General features: G+C 49.0%; 1 protein-coding gene across 3 annotated transcripts in view; it reads left to right on the top strand.

Annotated features, from left to right (window-relative positions):
* nxf1b (nuclear RNA export factor 1b) overlaps window positions 1-16828 on the top strand; it is an 81444-nt gene that overhangs the window by 31440 nt on the left and 33176 nt on the right. For all 3 annotated transcript variants that reach the window (XM_038787530.1, XM_038787529.1, XM_038787531.1), the window contains 6 exons: window positions 2988-3071; window positions 8193-8297; window positions 9286-9366; window positions 12002-12071; window positions 13092-13180; window positions 13506-13613. In XM_038787530.1, the coding sequence (XP_038643458.1) occupies window positions 2988-3071; window positions 8193-8297; window positions 9286-9366; window positions 12002-12071; window positions 13092-13180; window positions 13506-13613 (537 nt within the window). The remainder of the gene's footprint in view (window positions 1-2987; window positions 3072-8192; window positions 8298-9285; window positions 9367-12001; window positions 12072-13091; window positions 13181-13505; window positions 13614-16828) is intronic.

The following is a 16828-nucleotide window of genomic DNA, read 5'->3' as shown; positions in this document are numbered from 1 at the left end:
ATATGGGTGAGGGCGGCAGTGTTTGGCGCTGCTGCCTCACGCCGCCAAGAGCCCGGGTCACCATCCGGGTGGAGTTTGCAAGCCCCCCCCCCCCCCCCCCCCCCCCCCCCCCCCCCCCCCCCCGTGTCTGAGTGGGTCCCATCCCCACAAACCCAAAGATGTACAGGTTAGGTGAGTTGACCACGCTAAATTGTCTATTAATTGGGGGGGGGAAAAAGAATTGGGTGGGTGCTCTAAATTTTATAAAACAAATCTGGGTGGTAACTTCTCAATCTCATTCCCTCCTTTCCTCAAGGAATTGTGACTTGCTTTTAGGGTGGTGGGTGGTTCTGCGGTGATTCTGTTACTGGGGTGTAGTAATCCTGAGGCCTGCGCTAATAGTCCAGAGAACGTGAGCACAACTCCCATCCCGGCAGCTTGCGAATTAGAATTCAATTTTTAAAAATCTGGAAGTCAAAAGGCTGGCATCAAGAAAAGTGACCATAAAGCTGTTCTACATCCAGGCTACTTTGGCATTAAATGGCTGTCTTGTCCATGATGCCCGGATCCTGAGAATTAATTGAAATGACATGCAGGCCCAGTCAGTAGCTTTATTGGAGCCTGATTATGCTCTGGCTCCACAGTCGCACTTGGGCGGCTTGAAGTACAGGCCACTCGCCGACGATCAGGAACGGGGGAGGATGCTGCACGATGTCCCCTCCAACCACCCCAAGAAACTTGTGATCCATTGGGGCCACCTTGTGCTGTGTCCAACTTAGAACATAGAACATAGAACAGTACAGCACAGAACAGGCCCTTCGGCCCTCGATGTTGTGCCGAGCAATGATCACCCTACTTAAACCCACGTAACCCGTATACCCGTAACCCAACAATCCCCCCATTAACCTTACACTACGGGCAATTTATCACGGCCAATCCACCTAACCCGCACATCTTTGGACTGTGGGAGGAAACCGGAGCACCCGGAGGAAACCCACGCACACAGGGGGAGGACGTGCAGACTCCACACAGACAGCGACCCAGCCGGGAATCGAACCTGGGACCCTGGAGCTGTGAAGCATTGATGCTAACCACCATGCTATCGTGAGGCCCCCATAATGCAGCACAGACCAGGGACGAAACTGGGCACCTTTGTGCATTATCATTACAGCATGCATGGACCCATTCAGCCAGCAGAAGTCTGCCTCATTCCCTTTCTGTGTTCATTCTGCATTGAAATACAGGTACTGGACTGTGTAGCTGGGAGCTCGGGACCGCACTTGTACCAGATACGGTGATTTACTGGATGATTGGGGGGGGGGGGGTCTGTCAATTATTTTTTTTAAACAAACTCGCTGTTTTTGAGTACAGTTAGAACAAAGAACAAAGAAAAGTACAGCACAGGAACAGGCCCTTCGGCCCTCCAAACCTGCGCCGATCGTGCTGCCCGTCTAAAACTAAAGTCTTCTACACTTCCTGGGTCCGTATCCCTCTGTTCCCATCCTATTCATGTATTTGTCAAGATGCCCCTTAAACGTCACTATCGTCTCTGCTTCCACCACCTCCTCCGGCAGCGAGTTCCAGGCACCCACTACCCTCTGTGTAAAAACATTTGCCTCGTACATCTCCTCTAAACCTTGCCCCTCGCACCTTAAACCTATGCCCCCTAGTAATTGACCCCTCTACCCTGGGGGAAAGCTTCTGACTATCCACTTGGTCTATGCCCCTCATAATTTTGTCGCCCCTCAACCTCCTTCGTTCCAGTGAGAACAAACCGAGTTTATTAACCGCTCCTCACAACTAATGCCCTCCACACCAGGCAACATCCTGGTAATCTCTTCTGCACCCTTTCTAAATCCTCCACATCCTTCTGATAGTGTGGCGACCAGAATTGAACACTATACTCCAAGTGTGGCCTAACTAAGGTTCTATACAGCTGCAACATGACTTGCCAATTTTTATACTCAATGCCCCGGCCAATGAAGGCAAGCATGCCGTCTGCCTTCTTGACTACCTTCTCCACCTGTGTTGCCCCTTTCAGTGACCTGTGGACCTGTACACCTAGATCTCTCTGACTGTCAATACTCTTGAGGGTTCTACCATTCACTGTATATTCCCTACCTGCATTAGACCGTCCAAATTTATTTAGGTAATTTAACATGCTCTCCCCTCGCTGCTCATCATTTTTTCTCGTTTTTTTTCCAGCTGCGTTTTTCCCCCATAAATTTAAAGTACCCAATTTTTTTTTTCCAATTAAGGGGCAATTTAGCATGGCCAATCCACCTAACCACATCTTTGGGTTGTGAGGGTGAGACCTACGCAGACATGAGGAAAATGTGCAAACTCCACACGGATAGTGAGCCAGGGCTGGGACTCGAGCCCAAGTCTTCAGTGCCGTAGGCAGCAGTGCTAACCACTGTGCCAGGTGCCGCCCCTATTCCAGCTGTGTTAATACAAAGCAAGATCATCGGTTTCTGACACTGGACTCGGTGTCTAAGTCTTTTTTTGGATTTTGGGTCGCAAGATCAGGGTTCTGATACGTGTAGTTCATAGAATCGTAGAATTTACAGTGCAGAAGGAGGGCATTCGGCCCATCGAGTGTGTACCGGCCCTTGGAAAGAGCACCCTACTTAAGCCCACACCTCCACCCTATCTCCGTAACCCCACCTCACCTTTTTGGACACTAAGTGGCAATTTAACATGGCCAAACCACCTAACCTGCACAGCTTTGGACTGTGGGAGGAAACCGGAGCACCTGGAGGAAACCCACGCACACACGGGGAGGATGTGCAGACTCTGCACAGACAGTGACCCAAGCCGGGAATCGAACCTGGGCCCTGGTGCTGTGAGACAGCGGCGCTAACTACCGTGCCGCTCGCTGATGTCTTCCATCTTACAAGTGTATATTTGGGAGTAAATGCTGATAAAGTAGGCTTTTGAAATTGAACATTTTAAAATGAAATGTTGGTTGTGACTAATGGCCAAGTATTGTTTTGTTCTCTCACCAGATTCCCTTTGGAAAGAAATACGACAAGTCCTGGCTTATGTCAAACTTGCATAGTATGTGCAGCGTTCCCTTTACTCCTGTTCAGGTAGGACTGGCAGCATCTGTAATTGTGTACAGTAAGAAGTCTTACAACACCAGGTTAAAGTCCAACAGGTTTGTTTCAAACACCAGCTTTCGGAGCACTGCTCCTTCCTCAGGTGACTCCACCTGAGGAAGGAGCTGCGCTCCGAAAGCTCGTGTTTGAAACAAATCTGTTGGACTTTAACCTGGTGTTGTAAGACTTCTTACTGTGCTCACCCCAGTCCAACGCCGGCATCTCCACATCGTGTAATTGTGTAGGACTGGCTGGAATCTCACGAAAATAGTGCCAGCAGAATTATATTTTTCTCCGATTCAATTTGCCACGTTTTAAAAGGTGGACGTTTTTTAAATAACGGGAGGGTGTGGTTTCTGCTTCCCAATCGTTATAGAACATAGAACAGTACAGCACAGAACAGGCCCTTCGGCCCTCAATGTTGTGCCGAACCATGATCACCCTACTCAAACCCACGTATCCACCCTATACCCGTAACCCAACAGCCCCCCCTTAACCTTACTTTTATTAGGACACTACGGGCAATTTAGCATGGCCAATCCACCTAACCTGCACATCTTTGGACTGTGGGAGGAAACCAGAGCACCCGGAGGAAACCCACGCACACACGGGGAGGACGTGCAGACTCTGCACAGACAGTGACCCAGCCGGGAATCGAACCTGGGACTCTTCAGTGATTGTTGTCACAAGTGGATTTGGGGCAGAATGTAGCTTGAATGGCCCTGATTCTGAAGCCAGGTGAGCAGACTGGTGGAATCCTCCTAGCAACAGAGAAAGGGTGGAAGACATGTTGTCCTGGGTTTGATGTAGTGTGAGTGGCGCGGCGTGGATTGCTTGCCAGGTGAATAATTTGTGTGGCATCAACTAGTTAACACTTGTCACTGTCAGAGTGCGTGAGAGCGAATCAGCTGAATTTTGCCTCGATCCACATCCCACCCCTGTGCTGACATAAGTGGAAGGATAAAACAGCGCCACACAATGCAGTAACCCTCTGGGGGAAACCTAATTGGATAGCAGCAAATTGAATGACTTAAAAATAGCTACGAGCTCTACCTTCTTTCCGACAAACAATGGGGGTGGGTTTGGCAAGCAGGGGCACAGAACTTGAGTTCCTCCTGAAGATATTCTCGAGTCGACGAACCACCTATCCCCTGAAGTCAACATGAATGAGTGGTGATCTCATTGGGGCATATAAAATTAATCAAGGGACACGATAGATTTTAAGGATCGATGCTGGGAGACTGTTTTTCGTTTTGGAGAGAATCTAGAATCAGGTTTTGGGGTGGTGGGTGGTCACAATCTCAGGATAAGGGTTCGGTACTGAGATGAGGAGAAATTTCTTCACTTGAGGATTGTTAATCTTTGCAGTTTTGATTTAATGGCGGAGCAGACTTGAGGGACTGAATAACCTACTCCAGCTCCTGTTTCTTTTGGAAAAAATACATTTTGAGTACCCAATGCCCCCCCCCCCCCCCCAATTAAGGAGCTATTTAGCGTGGCCGGGAACGAACCCATGTCCTCGGTGCCGTGAGGCAGCAGTGCTAACCACTGCGCCACTGTGCTGCCCCCACTCCCCACCCCAGCTCCTATTTCTTACGTTCCTGTAAAAGGGGTAGGGTGAAGGCTGGAAATAAGACGAGCCAAGTGTTGATGAGCTAGTACCAACATGTGGACTGAGTGGCCTCCTCTCGCATAATTTCCACGATTTCTACAAGGTCTGTACGTCTGTCGATCAGCATTGTGGGCAGGAGGGTGCGGGAATACTAACTGAACACGCGGCAAAAATATTTGCTTTGGGGCGTTGAATGCTTTAATCTAATATGGTGATGCAAGCTTTTCCAACATGTTTGGTGTGTCTTTGGTTTACTTAACCTGTGTCTCCATAGCTGCTGGCTATTTTTAAAAATGTCTTATTTGCAGCGCCCAATATTTTCCTGTCGGATCGCATTAATGCGGGGATAAAAGGCAAATCATTATTTATGGAGTGTGGGCGTCGCTGGCCTGTTGTTGCCCCTGAGGGAGCATTTCCCGTAACAGCCTCCCCGAACAGGCGCCGGAATGTGGCGACTAGGGGCTTTTCACAGCAACTTCATTTGAAGCCTACTTGTGACAATAAGCCATTTTCGTTTCATTTCATTTCATTGAGAGCCAACCACATTGCTGCGTGTGGGTCTGGAGTCACATGTAGGCCACACCGGGCAGATTTCCTACCCTGAAGGACTGTGATTATCATAGAATTTACAGTGCAGAAGGAGGCCATTCGGCCCATCGAGTCTGCACCGGCTCTTGGAAAGAGCACCCTACCCAAGGTCAACACCTCCTCCCTATCCCCATAACCCAGTAACCCCACCCAACACTAAGGGCAATTTTGGACACTAAGGGCAATTTATCATGGCCAATCCACCCTAACCTGCACATCTTTGGACTGTGGGAGGAAACCGGAGTACCCGGAGGAAACCCACGCACACACGGGGAGGATGTGCAGACTCCGCACAGACAGTGACCCAAGCCGGGAATCGAACCTGGGACCCTGGAGCTGTGAAGCAATTGCGCTATCCACAATGCTACCGTGCTGCCCGTGATGAACCAGATGGTTTTTTTTAACGACAGACTGGTTTCATTGTCATCATTAGGCTTTGCATTCCAGATTCTTTTGTTTCGTTATTGAATTCAAATTCCATCACCTGCCGTAGCGGGTCCTGAACCCAGGTTCCCCAGGGCGTGAGGCAGCGATAACCCCGCCATGTCGCCACATCCCCCATGCTGAGTTTCAAATGAGGACCCTGAGGAGCAGCGCTCCGAAAGCTAATGATTCGAAAACAAACCTGTTGGACTCTAACCTGGTGTTGTAAGACCCCTTACTGAGTTTCAAATGATTCTGTCAAAGGAATACCCCACTGTGCTCTAAATGAACTGGGTTGGGTGGTATAACTAGACTGTTGCTGGAGGTTCTGGTACTGGGAACAGGGTGGTTACGACCATTGATTCTAATATAGCCGAGATGGTGAGTTAGTCTGAACGTTCTTTTCTCACCATGAGAAACAATAGTTGAAAATATTGCCTCAACCTATCTTAAAAGTCAGCCTTTGTTTTGAAGACTACTGACCAAATTCAAGTTTAAAAAAAAAAACCCAACGAGTGTTAATTCCGAATGAGGTCCAATTATTTAAAAAAAAAAAAATTTAGTGCACCCAATTCATTTTTTCCAATTAAGGGCCAATTTAGCGTGGCCAATCCACCTACCCTGCACATAGAACATAGAAAAATACAGCACAGAACCGTCGGCCCACGATGTTGTGCCGAAACTTTGTCCTGGATTAATCATAAGCCGGGCAGCACAAGTGGGTAGCACTGTGGCTTCACAGCTCCAGGGTCCCAGGTTCGATTCCCCGCTGGGTCACTGTCTGTGCGGAGTCTGCACGTTCTCCCCGTGTCTGCGTGGGTTTCCTCCGGGTGCTCCGGTTTCCTCCCACAGTCCAAAGACGCGCAGGTTAGGTGGATTGGCCGTGATTAATTGCCCTTAGTGACCAAAAAGGTTAGATGGGGTTATGGGGATAGGGTGGAAGTGAGGGCTTAAGTGGGTCTGTGCAGACTTGATGGTCCCAATGGCCTCCTTCTGTACTGTATGTTCTATGTCTATTATCATAGAATTTACAGTGCAGAAGGAGGCCATTCGGCCCATCGAGTCTGCACCGGCTCTTGGAAAGAGCACCCGACCCAAGGTCAACACCTCAACCGTATCCCCATAACCCAGTAACCCCACCCAAGGGCAATTTTGGACACTAAGGGCAATTTATCATGGCCAATCCACCTAACCTGCACATCTTTGGGTTGTGGGGGGCAAAACCCACGCAAACACAGGGAGAATGGGCAAACTCCACATGGACAGTGACCCAGAGCCGGGATTCGAACCTGGGACATCAGCACCGTGAGGCAGCAGGGCTAACCCACTGCGCCACCGTGCTGCCCCATTAGGTCCAATTTTAAGTTTTTATTTTGGTAAATTCGATATGTAAATTCAATATTTTATTTATTCGATATGCAAATTGTGCATCTTACCAGGCACACTTGCCCATTTGCCAAGGAATTTGGTTGGGAATTTCCAACTTTCCGCCTCGCAGCTTTTCTGTAGGTTTTGTTTTCTTAAAAAGGCCCTTCAAGCGTGGCTGCTAAACCCTGACCTGATACTTCCACGAAAAATACTATCAATATTATTTTTGCTGCTCGGGCAGCACGGTAGCATGGTGGTTAGCATAAATGCTTCACAGCTCCAGGGTCCCAGGTTCGATTCCCGGCTGGGTCACTGTCTGTGCGGAGTCTGCACGTCCTCCCCGTGTGTGCGTGGGTTTCCTCCGGGTGCTCCGGTTTCCTCCCACAGTCCAAAGATGTGCGGGTTAGGTGGATTGGCCGTGCTAAATTGCCCTTAGTGTCCTAAAAAGTAAGGTTAAGGGGGGGGGGTTGTTGGGTTACGGGTATAGGGTGGATACGTGGGTTTGAGTAGGGTGATCATTGCTCGGCACAACATCGAGGGCCGAAGGGCCTGTTCTGTGCTGTACTGTTCTATGTTCTAGAACATATGTTCTAATGTTCTAATACTTGTTCTAATGTTCTAATACTTTGTTTCTGATCTGTCAGGATCAAGAATAATAACCTGACTTCAGGAGTTCAGTTACGAGGCGAGGGCCGGCACGCGGCCCAGTGGTTAGCACTGGGACTATGGCGCTGAGGACCCGGGTTCGAATCCTGACCCTGGGTCACTCTCCGTGTGGAGATTCCACATTCTCCCCCTGTCCGCGTGGGTTTCACCCCCCACAACCCAAAGATGTGCAGTGTAGGTGGATTGGCCACTCTCAGCTGCCCCTTAATTTGGAAAAAAAGAATTTGGCACCCTAAACTTAGATCAAAATAAATACAGACTTGAAAAGAGAAATTTGCAGGGCTGTGGGCTAAGAGGTGCGGAGGAAGAGCAGGAACCGACACAAGGAGCCAAATAGCTTCATTCGGTGCTGTATGTTTATGAATCATTAACTTTTTATTTCCTTCACTTGAGGAATAGAGCCATCTTTGCATTCGATCACTAGCAGATGGTAATGGAATCATTTCTTTCCACAGTTCCATTATGACGGCAATAGGGCAGTGTTCTATGTCGAAGATAATCGGACTGCATATGCCTTAAAGCAGACAACAAGAAAAATTGTTGACAAAGATTTGTACCGGGTATTTGGCTTTATTTATTTCTGACCGTAATAATCTCAGGATAAGGGGGGGGGGGGGGGGGGGGGGGCTGATTGTTTAGGACTAAGATGAGGAATTTCTTCACTAATGAAAGGAGTCGGGCATCCGAGATGAGGAGAAATCACTTGTGGAAGGAGTCAGCCATTTTGGATCTGAGATGAGAAATCTTGGGGAAGGAGTCGGCCATTTTGGGGATTCAGATGAGGAGAAATGTCTTCACTCGGGGAAGGAATCGGCCATTTTGGGATTGAGATAAGAAATTTCTTCACTCGGGGAAGGAGTCAGCCATTTTGGGACTGAGATAAGGAGAAATGAATTCACTCGGAGAAGGAGTCGGACATTTTGGGACTGAGATGAGGAGAAATTTCTTCACTCGGGGAAGGAGTCAGCCATTTTGGGGACTGAAATTAGTAATTTCTTCACTCAAAGGTTTGCGAATCTTTGGAATTCTCTACCTTAAATACATGAATAAGATGGGAAATGAGGGACAGGGACCCCGAAAGTGTAGAAGATTTTAGGTTAGAGGGGCAGCATGGTCTTGGACTTGAAGGGCATGTTCCTGTGCTGTAATTTTCTTTGCTCAGAGGATTGTGGGTGCTCCATCGTTGACTATGTTTTTACGGCTGTGGGATAGACAAGATTTTTGGCATCTTGAGGGTGGGGAAAATGGAGATAAGCCCACGATCAGCTACGATCGTATTGAATGGTAGAGCAGCCTCGATAGGCCAAATGGTCTGCAACCTGTTCCTATTTCATGTGTTGCTGAAGACATTTGCAGCTCCTCGCTGCTGAGCTGCGCTTGCTCAGCAGTCTGTAGACTGAAACTGGTTCTTCCCTGTCTGTCTCAGCGTTGCATCAAGTAATTTGTTTTTGATCCTGTATTTTCCATTTACTTTGCCAATGCAAGCCTGCATTGCCCTCCAAACCCTTAAAATTGATTGATGTGATGAAATATTTTCTTTTCCCGCAGGTGGCAATCACAATAAACTCCTCGCTGCCGCCGTCTTCCGTTTCAACTGAGCTCAAATTGGAGGAGATTGAACATGTAAAGGTACGGGTATGCGGAGGAACCCGTACATAATTTGCAGTGCATCGCCAGGTGACATTATCAACAAACGGGGAGATATGTAATTGGCATGTTAAAGAAGTTCGGCTAAACCGTGAGAGATCACCGGTTAGGCCTCCCCGCTAGGGCTCTCCGGCGAATCCTGGGCACTGCACTTCAGGAAGGGTCTCGAGGCCCTTGGAATAGGGTGCAGAGGGGAGTTGTTGGAATGGTACCAGGTGTGTGGAAGTTCAGTTACAGAGAGACTGTGGAGGCTGGGGTTGCTCGCCTTAGAGCAGCGAAGTTTAAGGGGGAGATTAAATCGAGGAATTTTGACCAGATGGAAACTTTCTATTCACAAGAGGTAGGTAACCAGAGAATCATAGAATTTCCAGTGGTGAAGGAGGCCATTCAGCCCGTCGAGTCTGCACCAGCCCCTGGAAAGAGCACCCTACTTAAGCCCACGCCTCCACCATAACCCACTAAGGGGCGCGGCCAATCCACCTAACCTGCACATCTTTGGACTGTGGATGGAAACCGGAGCACCCGGAGGAAACCCACGCAGACACGGGGGGGGAGAACGTGCAGACTCCGCACCAAAGCCGGGAATCAAACCCGGGACCCTGGAGCTGTGAAGGAACAGTGCTAACCACTGCCACCATGCTGCCCGAGGAGTCCCGTTTAAAGAGAATTTGCAACAACAAAAAAGAATTGGCAATGATCTAATTGCGGAATTGGGGCATTGATTGTCTCGCGCTAATTTCTATGAAATTGAATGATGTCATTGAAAGGTGAAATTCCTTAGGCCACTGTTTAAAAATACATTGCAGCAGTTGCCAGAAACTAGCCAAGTTCGTGCTGGTGAATGCAAATTTACAAAAAAAAACACAGCAACCTTTAGAACTTTTATTTGAACTGCAGCTGTAACGTGCAATGAGGTGATAGATGCAGTCGTAACAAGGACGAGACCAGGAGGAGTTGTCAGCTTCTGATATAGCAGAAAGTATCATAGAATAGAATTTACAGTGCAGAAGGAGGCCATTCGGCCTATCGAGTCTGCACCGGCCTTTGGAAAGAGTGCCCACACCGCCACCCTTTTTCCCCACAACCCCACCTAGCCTAAGAGGTAATTCAGCATGGCCAGTCCACCCAACCTGCACATCTTTGGACTGTGGGAGGAAACCGGAGCACCCGGAGGAAACCCACGCAGACACTGGGAGAACGTGCAGTGACCCGAAGCATCAAACCCGGGACCCTGGAAGCAACTAACTACTGTGCTACCATGCCGCTCAGTAACAAAGGATTGCTGAAAAAGATGCTTGTATAACATCTTTAGCGAATGTCGAAGCACTCCATAACCAGTGCGTTATTTGCCAGGTTTTATGGACAATCGTGGCAGCTAATTTGTGCGTAAATAACAGCAGTGGAGGTTGATTACGGTGTGGGGGGGGGGGAATGACAAATCTGTATTTGGTTGATGGAAGCATACCGGCAGGACAGCACCTGGCCTATTCATTATGGCAGAGCATCTGCCAATATCTTTGAGAAGAAAGATGGGGTTTAGCGTCTCATCCAGAAAAACTGCCTCTTCCAATACCCGAAGTGCCGTAACCTGCGAGGTTATGGACCAGGTGCTAGTAAATGGGATTGAAATGAGCGGCTAGTGGCTTTTCTCCCTATTTTGGCCAGCGGCGACGTGATGGGCTGAATGGTGGGCGGCACGGTGGCGCAGCGGTTAGCACTGCTGCCTCACTCCACCGAGGACCCGGGTTCGATCCCGGCCCCGGGTCACTGTCCGTGTGGAGTTTACACATTCTCCCCGTGTCTGTGTGGGTCTCGCCCCCACAACCCAAATAAAGATGTGCAGGTTAGGTGGATTGGCCACACTAAATTGCCACTTTACTTAATTGGGGGGGGGGGGGGGGGGGGGGGAGGGAAATAATTGGGTGCTCCTAAATTTATTTTTTAAATTATGAGCTGATTGGCCTCTTCATGCCCCACAATCATTCTATGGTTCTAATCCTGCATTAGAGTGTCACTTTAGATATTGATTCAGTCCCGACTGTCGCATGAACCTATTGCAATCTGATTCAGAGGCAGGAGCAGTGTCGCTCCAACCTTTGGAGGAATCAAAAACTGTTGCGTTGCTTTCCGACCCAGTCCAAGCTGAAAAGCGACACTTCAAGTCGGAAAAACTCAGAGCCAGGACAAAAGCTATCACTTGACAAGATGTGTTTGGGCAGCACGGTAGCATTGTGGTTAGCACAATCGCTTCACAGCTCCAGGGTCCCAGGTTTGATTCCCGCCTTGGGTCACTGTCTGTGCGGAGTCTGCACATCCTCCCCCTGTGTCTGCGTGGGTTTCCTCCGGGTGATCCGGTTTCCTCCCACAGTCCAAAGATGTGCAGGTTAGGGTGAATTGGCTGCGATAAATTGCCCTTAGTGTCCAAAATTGCCGTCAGTGTTGGGTGGGGTTACTGGGTTATGGGGATAGGGTGGAGGTTTTGACCTCGGGTAGGGTGCTCTTTCCAAGAGCCGGTGCAGACTCGATGGGCCGAATGGCCTCCTTCTGCACTGTAAATTCTATGATAATCTATGACAGTTTTTTCATTTCACTAAATCTATCCCTCTCTATTTTCCAGCAATGTATGAGTAAGCGTTATGATGGATCACAGCATGCCCTTGACTTAAACAGCATACGCAGTGACCCAGGTATGGTTTTGGGTTTTGTTCGGCTTGACCTGTTTGGTTTCGCATTTGGTGACTTCACACTTATTTTAGATAATTAGGAAAAAAAGTACATAAATTACTGTTGAAAGCCACTCGGTTTCCTTCCCCTGCCTCTCGCCTTCCGCTCTCCACCCAGCCCTGACATTTTCCGGCTGCAGTTGCTTCTTACGTGAAACTAGGTACCTGGGGTAGGGTTACTTTGCCCCCCATTAAAAAAAGTAAGGTGGGATGTTAACATTTAAAAAAAAATCTTAAAACCTGACTCCAACTTGATTTTTAAAATAATTTACCGTCCCGATTATTTTTTCCCAATTAAGGGGCAATTTAGTGTGACCATTCCACCTAACCTGCATATCTTTGGGTTGTCTCCCACCCAGACACGGGGAGAATGTGCAAACTCCACACAGACAGTGACTCAGGGCCAGGATCGAACCCGGGCCCTCAGTGCTGTCAGCAGCAGTGCTAACAAGGCCCCACCGTGCGGCCCCGAGCTTGCCCAGTTTAATGGGCGGCGACCAACCAACTTTCTCCCCGGTGACTATTTGACCATTGGGGCTTTGTGCTTCATACTTAACCTATATCCCAGGTTTATCTCTGCCCGGCTGGCTTTTCTAGGCCTTGGGGAAACCCAGCGAAAGGGAGTCCGGGACTATTTCTTGGAAAAGGTTAAGTGCCTTGACAGCACTGCTTGTGGGCCAAGCGGAGACGGGGGGTGCTTCCTCCCAGCCCACCAAGCTTGCCCGTCTTCCTGCCTGCCATCAGAGCCGCCTTGCGCCCAGCACCCAGAGGAAACTAAGAGCCACTTGTTGAACCGTTGTGGAGACTGAGATGGGTTAACACAGCACAGACCAGGAAATAGGGCAGCACGGTGTGACCGAGCGGTTCACAGGCCGAGTGCTCCCAGTTAAACTGGAGGCTCGATTTGCCATATCGCACACTGACCATAGATTAGTAATAATTACTGCTGCTGATTCTTAGCATCTCTTCTGTTTGGTTGTTTAGACCTGGTCTCCCAGAATATCGAAGTGGTGTTAAACAGAAGGAATACCATGAACACAGTCGTCAAAATAATAGAAGAAAACATTCCAGAGGTATGTATGGTGTGGAAAGTGTGTACACCACGAGAGGGGAGTTGCTTCATAATTTCTAATAGCCAGGTTCTGCCATTTGCAGGAGCTCTTTGCAGATTTGTGTACCTTGGAAGCATAGCAGTAATTTGTACCTATTTAACAAGAAGGTCAGGCACCCTTGCGGTGTCTTTTCCAGAACCAACAGGCCACTGCTGGTCATTTCATTAAAACGACATCTTACAAGTGATGCAGAGGTCTGTCAGCCCTCCAATCAAAATGCTGCTAGTGTCCAATTGTCTCTCGGGCGTTTGTTAACTGGCGATATAACTCGCATTGTGTTTTCCAGTTGCTCTCTCTCAACCTGGGCAATAACCGGCTGTACCGGCTGGATGACCTGACGGACCTCGTCACCAAAGCTCCCAGTTTAAAAATTTTGAATCTTTCCAGAAATGAGGTGAGTGCCTGTTTGCTGTAATGGCGAAGATCTGAGTCACATATCTTATTCTGGGCGATATCAGTTGTTGTTTGTAGACTAGCGGGAACACCTACTGCTTGACTGTTCGAACCCCCACCCCCTTTGAATAGACCGGAAGGATTTTATTATAGTCATAGTTCATGACAGGAAACAATGTAAAATAGCACAGCATCACTGTCCTACTGCTAAGTAAACTTAAATGTAAACGGTGGCTTGATGACTCATTTGCCTCCATGTGTCGGGTGAGCCTGTTTGCCGTTGGTGCATATTTTGCCGAATCTGTTTGATTCGGGCGAGCCTCGGCCACCCTTTAGGTTCAAGGGCCCTCACGCGCGTTTTTGCTCCAAGTCCTCAAGAGAAGGACAACTGCGCAACAGGGAGGCAGAGGGAGGGAGCAGGTATCATGACAGCGCTTTGAGACAATCCGCACACATCTGTTTGAATCGAGAGCTGAGATTGGTCAAGCGGCCTGCCCGACCGTGAAGCTTATCCTCAGATGGGTCGGCCCGCGATGTCAATCAAATTGAACCTTTTACCACAGAGAAAACTGATTTCAACCGTAACCAGAGTCCTCCCAAGTTACTAGCCCCTCTTTCGGGAGTCAAAGGTTTTGTGCGAATCAGACTCTCTGGCATCCAGTGGTGCGTCTCAAAAGTTTAAAGCTGACATTTCAGAGTCCATATGGCAGAGCAATAAATGTCATGAATGTGGCGCACATCTATCCAGCCAGCGAAAGATTCTTTAGGGCAAAACTGTACTGCTCGTCAGCCGGGAAAATATTAACCTTTCCTTGTGAGCCTTGAACTGAAAGCTGACTTGAGCTTGTCGAGTCTGTCTGCCAGTTTGCCCGGCGAAAGCTTGGCAACTACGTTTTCGGAGCTTTGTTTACTCGAATCAACAGCGCCGACCTCAAATCCAAAAGAATCCAATTTCTTCCAATGAAGGAGCAATTTAGCATGGCCAACCTGCCCAGCGCATCTTTGGGTTGTGGGGGGCGAAACCCACGCAAACACGGGGAGAACGTGCAAACTCCACACGGACAGTGACCCAGAGCCGGGTCGAACCCAGGCCCTCGGCGCCGTGCTAACCACTGCCCCGAGACTGCAGAAGTCTTAAATTCAGAATGAAACCTAGGTTAATGTTGCTCTCAGTATATAATTTTGCACACGTTGGCCCATCCTAGTCATCGCGTGGGGGGGGGATTTTAAATTAACCCTTACATGTTGCTTGGTGCAGTTGACGCAGTCTTAATTGAAACTGCGTAAGGCAACACAACTGCGGGCCGCAAGAGGTTATTGATGAGATTAAATGATCAAAGTTGCCCCGGAAGGCCGTGGTAGCAGCTGGGTAAGGAACCTGTTGCACAGCAGAACGGGCAAAGGAGTCCGGGGTGGGGTGGGGGGGGGGGGGAACGGCGGCAACAGTTAGAAGGAAAACGAGAAGTATAAAAGTGGAAAAGCAACTTAAATCGGGCCACCATACCCTTCGGTATTTCAGAACCTGAATGTTGCAGCCACAGACTACACTTTGTAACTCCCGCAGGTCTTGGGAAGTTGCGTATCCAAAAGTGACTCGGCCAACAGAGCTCCTCTCCTCAATCAGTAACTCAAACCAAAGGTCAGCACGGTGGCACTGCGAGTAAGCACTGCTGCCTTACGACGCCGAGGACTCGGGTTCGATCCTGACCCGGGGTCACTCACCTGTGGGGTTTGCACATTCTCGGGGCAGTGGTTAGCACTGCACCGGGTTCCCAGGTTCGATCCCGGCTCTGGGTCACTGTCCGTGTGGAGTTTGCACATTCTCCCCTTGTTTGTGTGGGTTTCGCCCCCCCCCCACAACCCAAAGATGTGCTGGGCAGGTTGGCCATGCTAAATTGCCCCTTCATTGGAAAAAATTGGATTCTTTTGGATTTGAGGTCGGCGCTGTCGATTCGAGTAAACAAAGCTCCGAAAATGTAGTTGCCAACCCTGTGGATCTGACGCCCACGACCCGAGATGTGCCGGTGAGGTGGATTGGCCCCTTAATTGGGGGAAAAAAAAAAGTGTACTCCAAATTTATTTTTAAAAATAATAATTAAAACCATTAACAAAGGTTGGTGGCGCAGTGGTTAGCACTGATGCCTCACGGCGGCGAGGTCCCAGGTTCGATCCTGGCTCTGGGTCACTGTGTGGAGTTTGCACATTCTCCCCCGTGTCTGTGTGGGTTTCGCCCCCCACAACCCAAAAGATGTGCAGTGCAGGTAGATTGGCCATGCTAAATTGTCCCTTAATTGGAAAAAATGAATTGGGTACTCTAAATTTATTTAAAAAAAACATTAACAAAGTACTTTGTAAAGCACAGGGCAGAACAAAGATGCTCATGATAATTGAAGTTACTTGTGACAAAGCTTTACGCTGACTGTCTGCTTTAACTTTTACCAAAATGTCAGGATCATGACAGTTAAATGTCAGCAATTAGAAAATCCAGGCTTTATAAATACATCGAATACAAGTTCTTCAGTCTTAAATTGCTGGTATATCACATTATAAAGACTTGTTTTACGGTTATTGTCTAACTGCTATGGATTTGAGTACTGACTCAGCTATAGTCAGCCGTGCCAACTCACACACTCAAGCTGTTTGATGGCTGCTCAATAGGAGGAGGCACACCGAGGATATGATGCTGGAGGCTGGGTGGGCTTATGAGCTTCTCTGTTATCTCAGCCCCCTAGCACCCCCTCTCCCCCACGCCCTGAAGTGGGCGCCCAGCCCAGCTCGATGAGGCACGTGCTCGCTGCGTCGCCGGCTGAAGTGAGCTATGCAGCACAGCTGCTTGCTGAAGGCTAGTGCAGGCCCGTAACCGACCCACACTGACAGCAAAATGGCGGCTTTGCCTTCCAGTCTATGGAGTTAGCTGATGGTAGCAATCTCTGACAGCAATCGGGTGTGTGTGTGGCTGGTTGTGATGACTAACAGAATAGCCTGTGAGGAGTGACCACTTGGGCTATGCAAGCTTGGATTGCCAACGCTGGAGATATATCCCAATGTGAGTCGAAGTAACGGATGGGGAAGGAGTAAGTCTCCTTTGCAGAGAATGTTTCCAGCATGATTTAGGTAGCATGGTGGTTAGCATAAATGCTTCACAGCTCCAGGGTTCCAGGTTCGATTCCCGGCTGGGTCACTGTCTGTGTGGAGTCTGCACGTCCCCGTGTGTGC

Source organism: Scyliorhinus canicula, chromosome 31 (assembly GCF_902713615.1).
Source record: "Scyliorhinus canicula chromosome 31, sScyCan1.1, whole genome shotgun sequence".
Lineage (NCBI taxonomy): Eukaryota > Metazoa > Chordata > Chondrichthyes > Carcharhiniformes > Scyliorhinidae > Scyliorhinus > Scyliorhinus canicula.
Note: the sequence above shows the minus strand (reverse complement) of the source record. Positions and strands in the feature narration are given on the sequence as shown.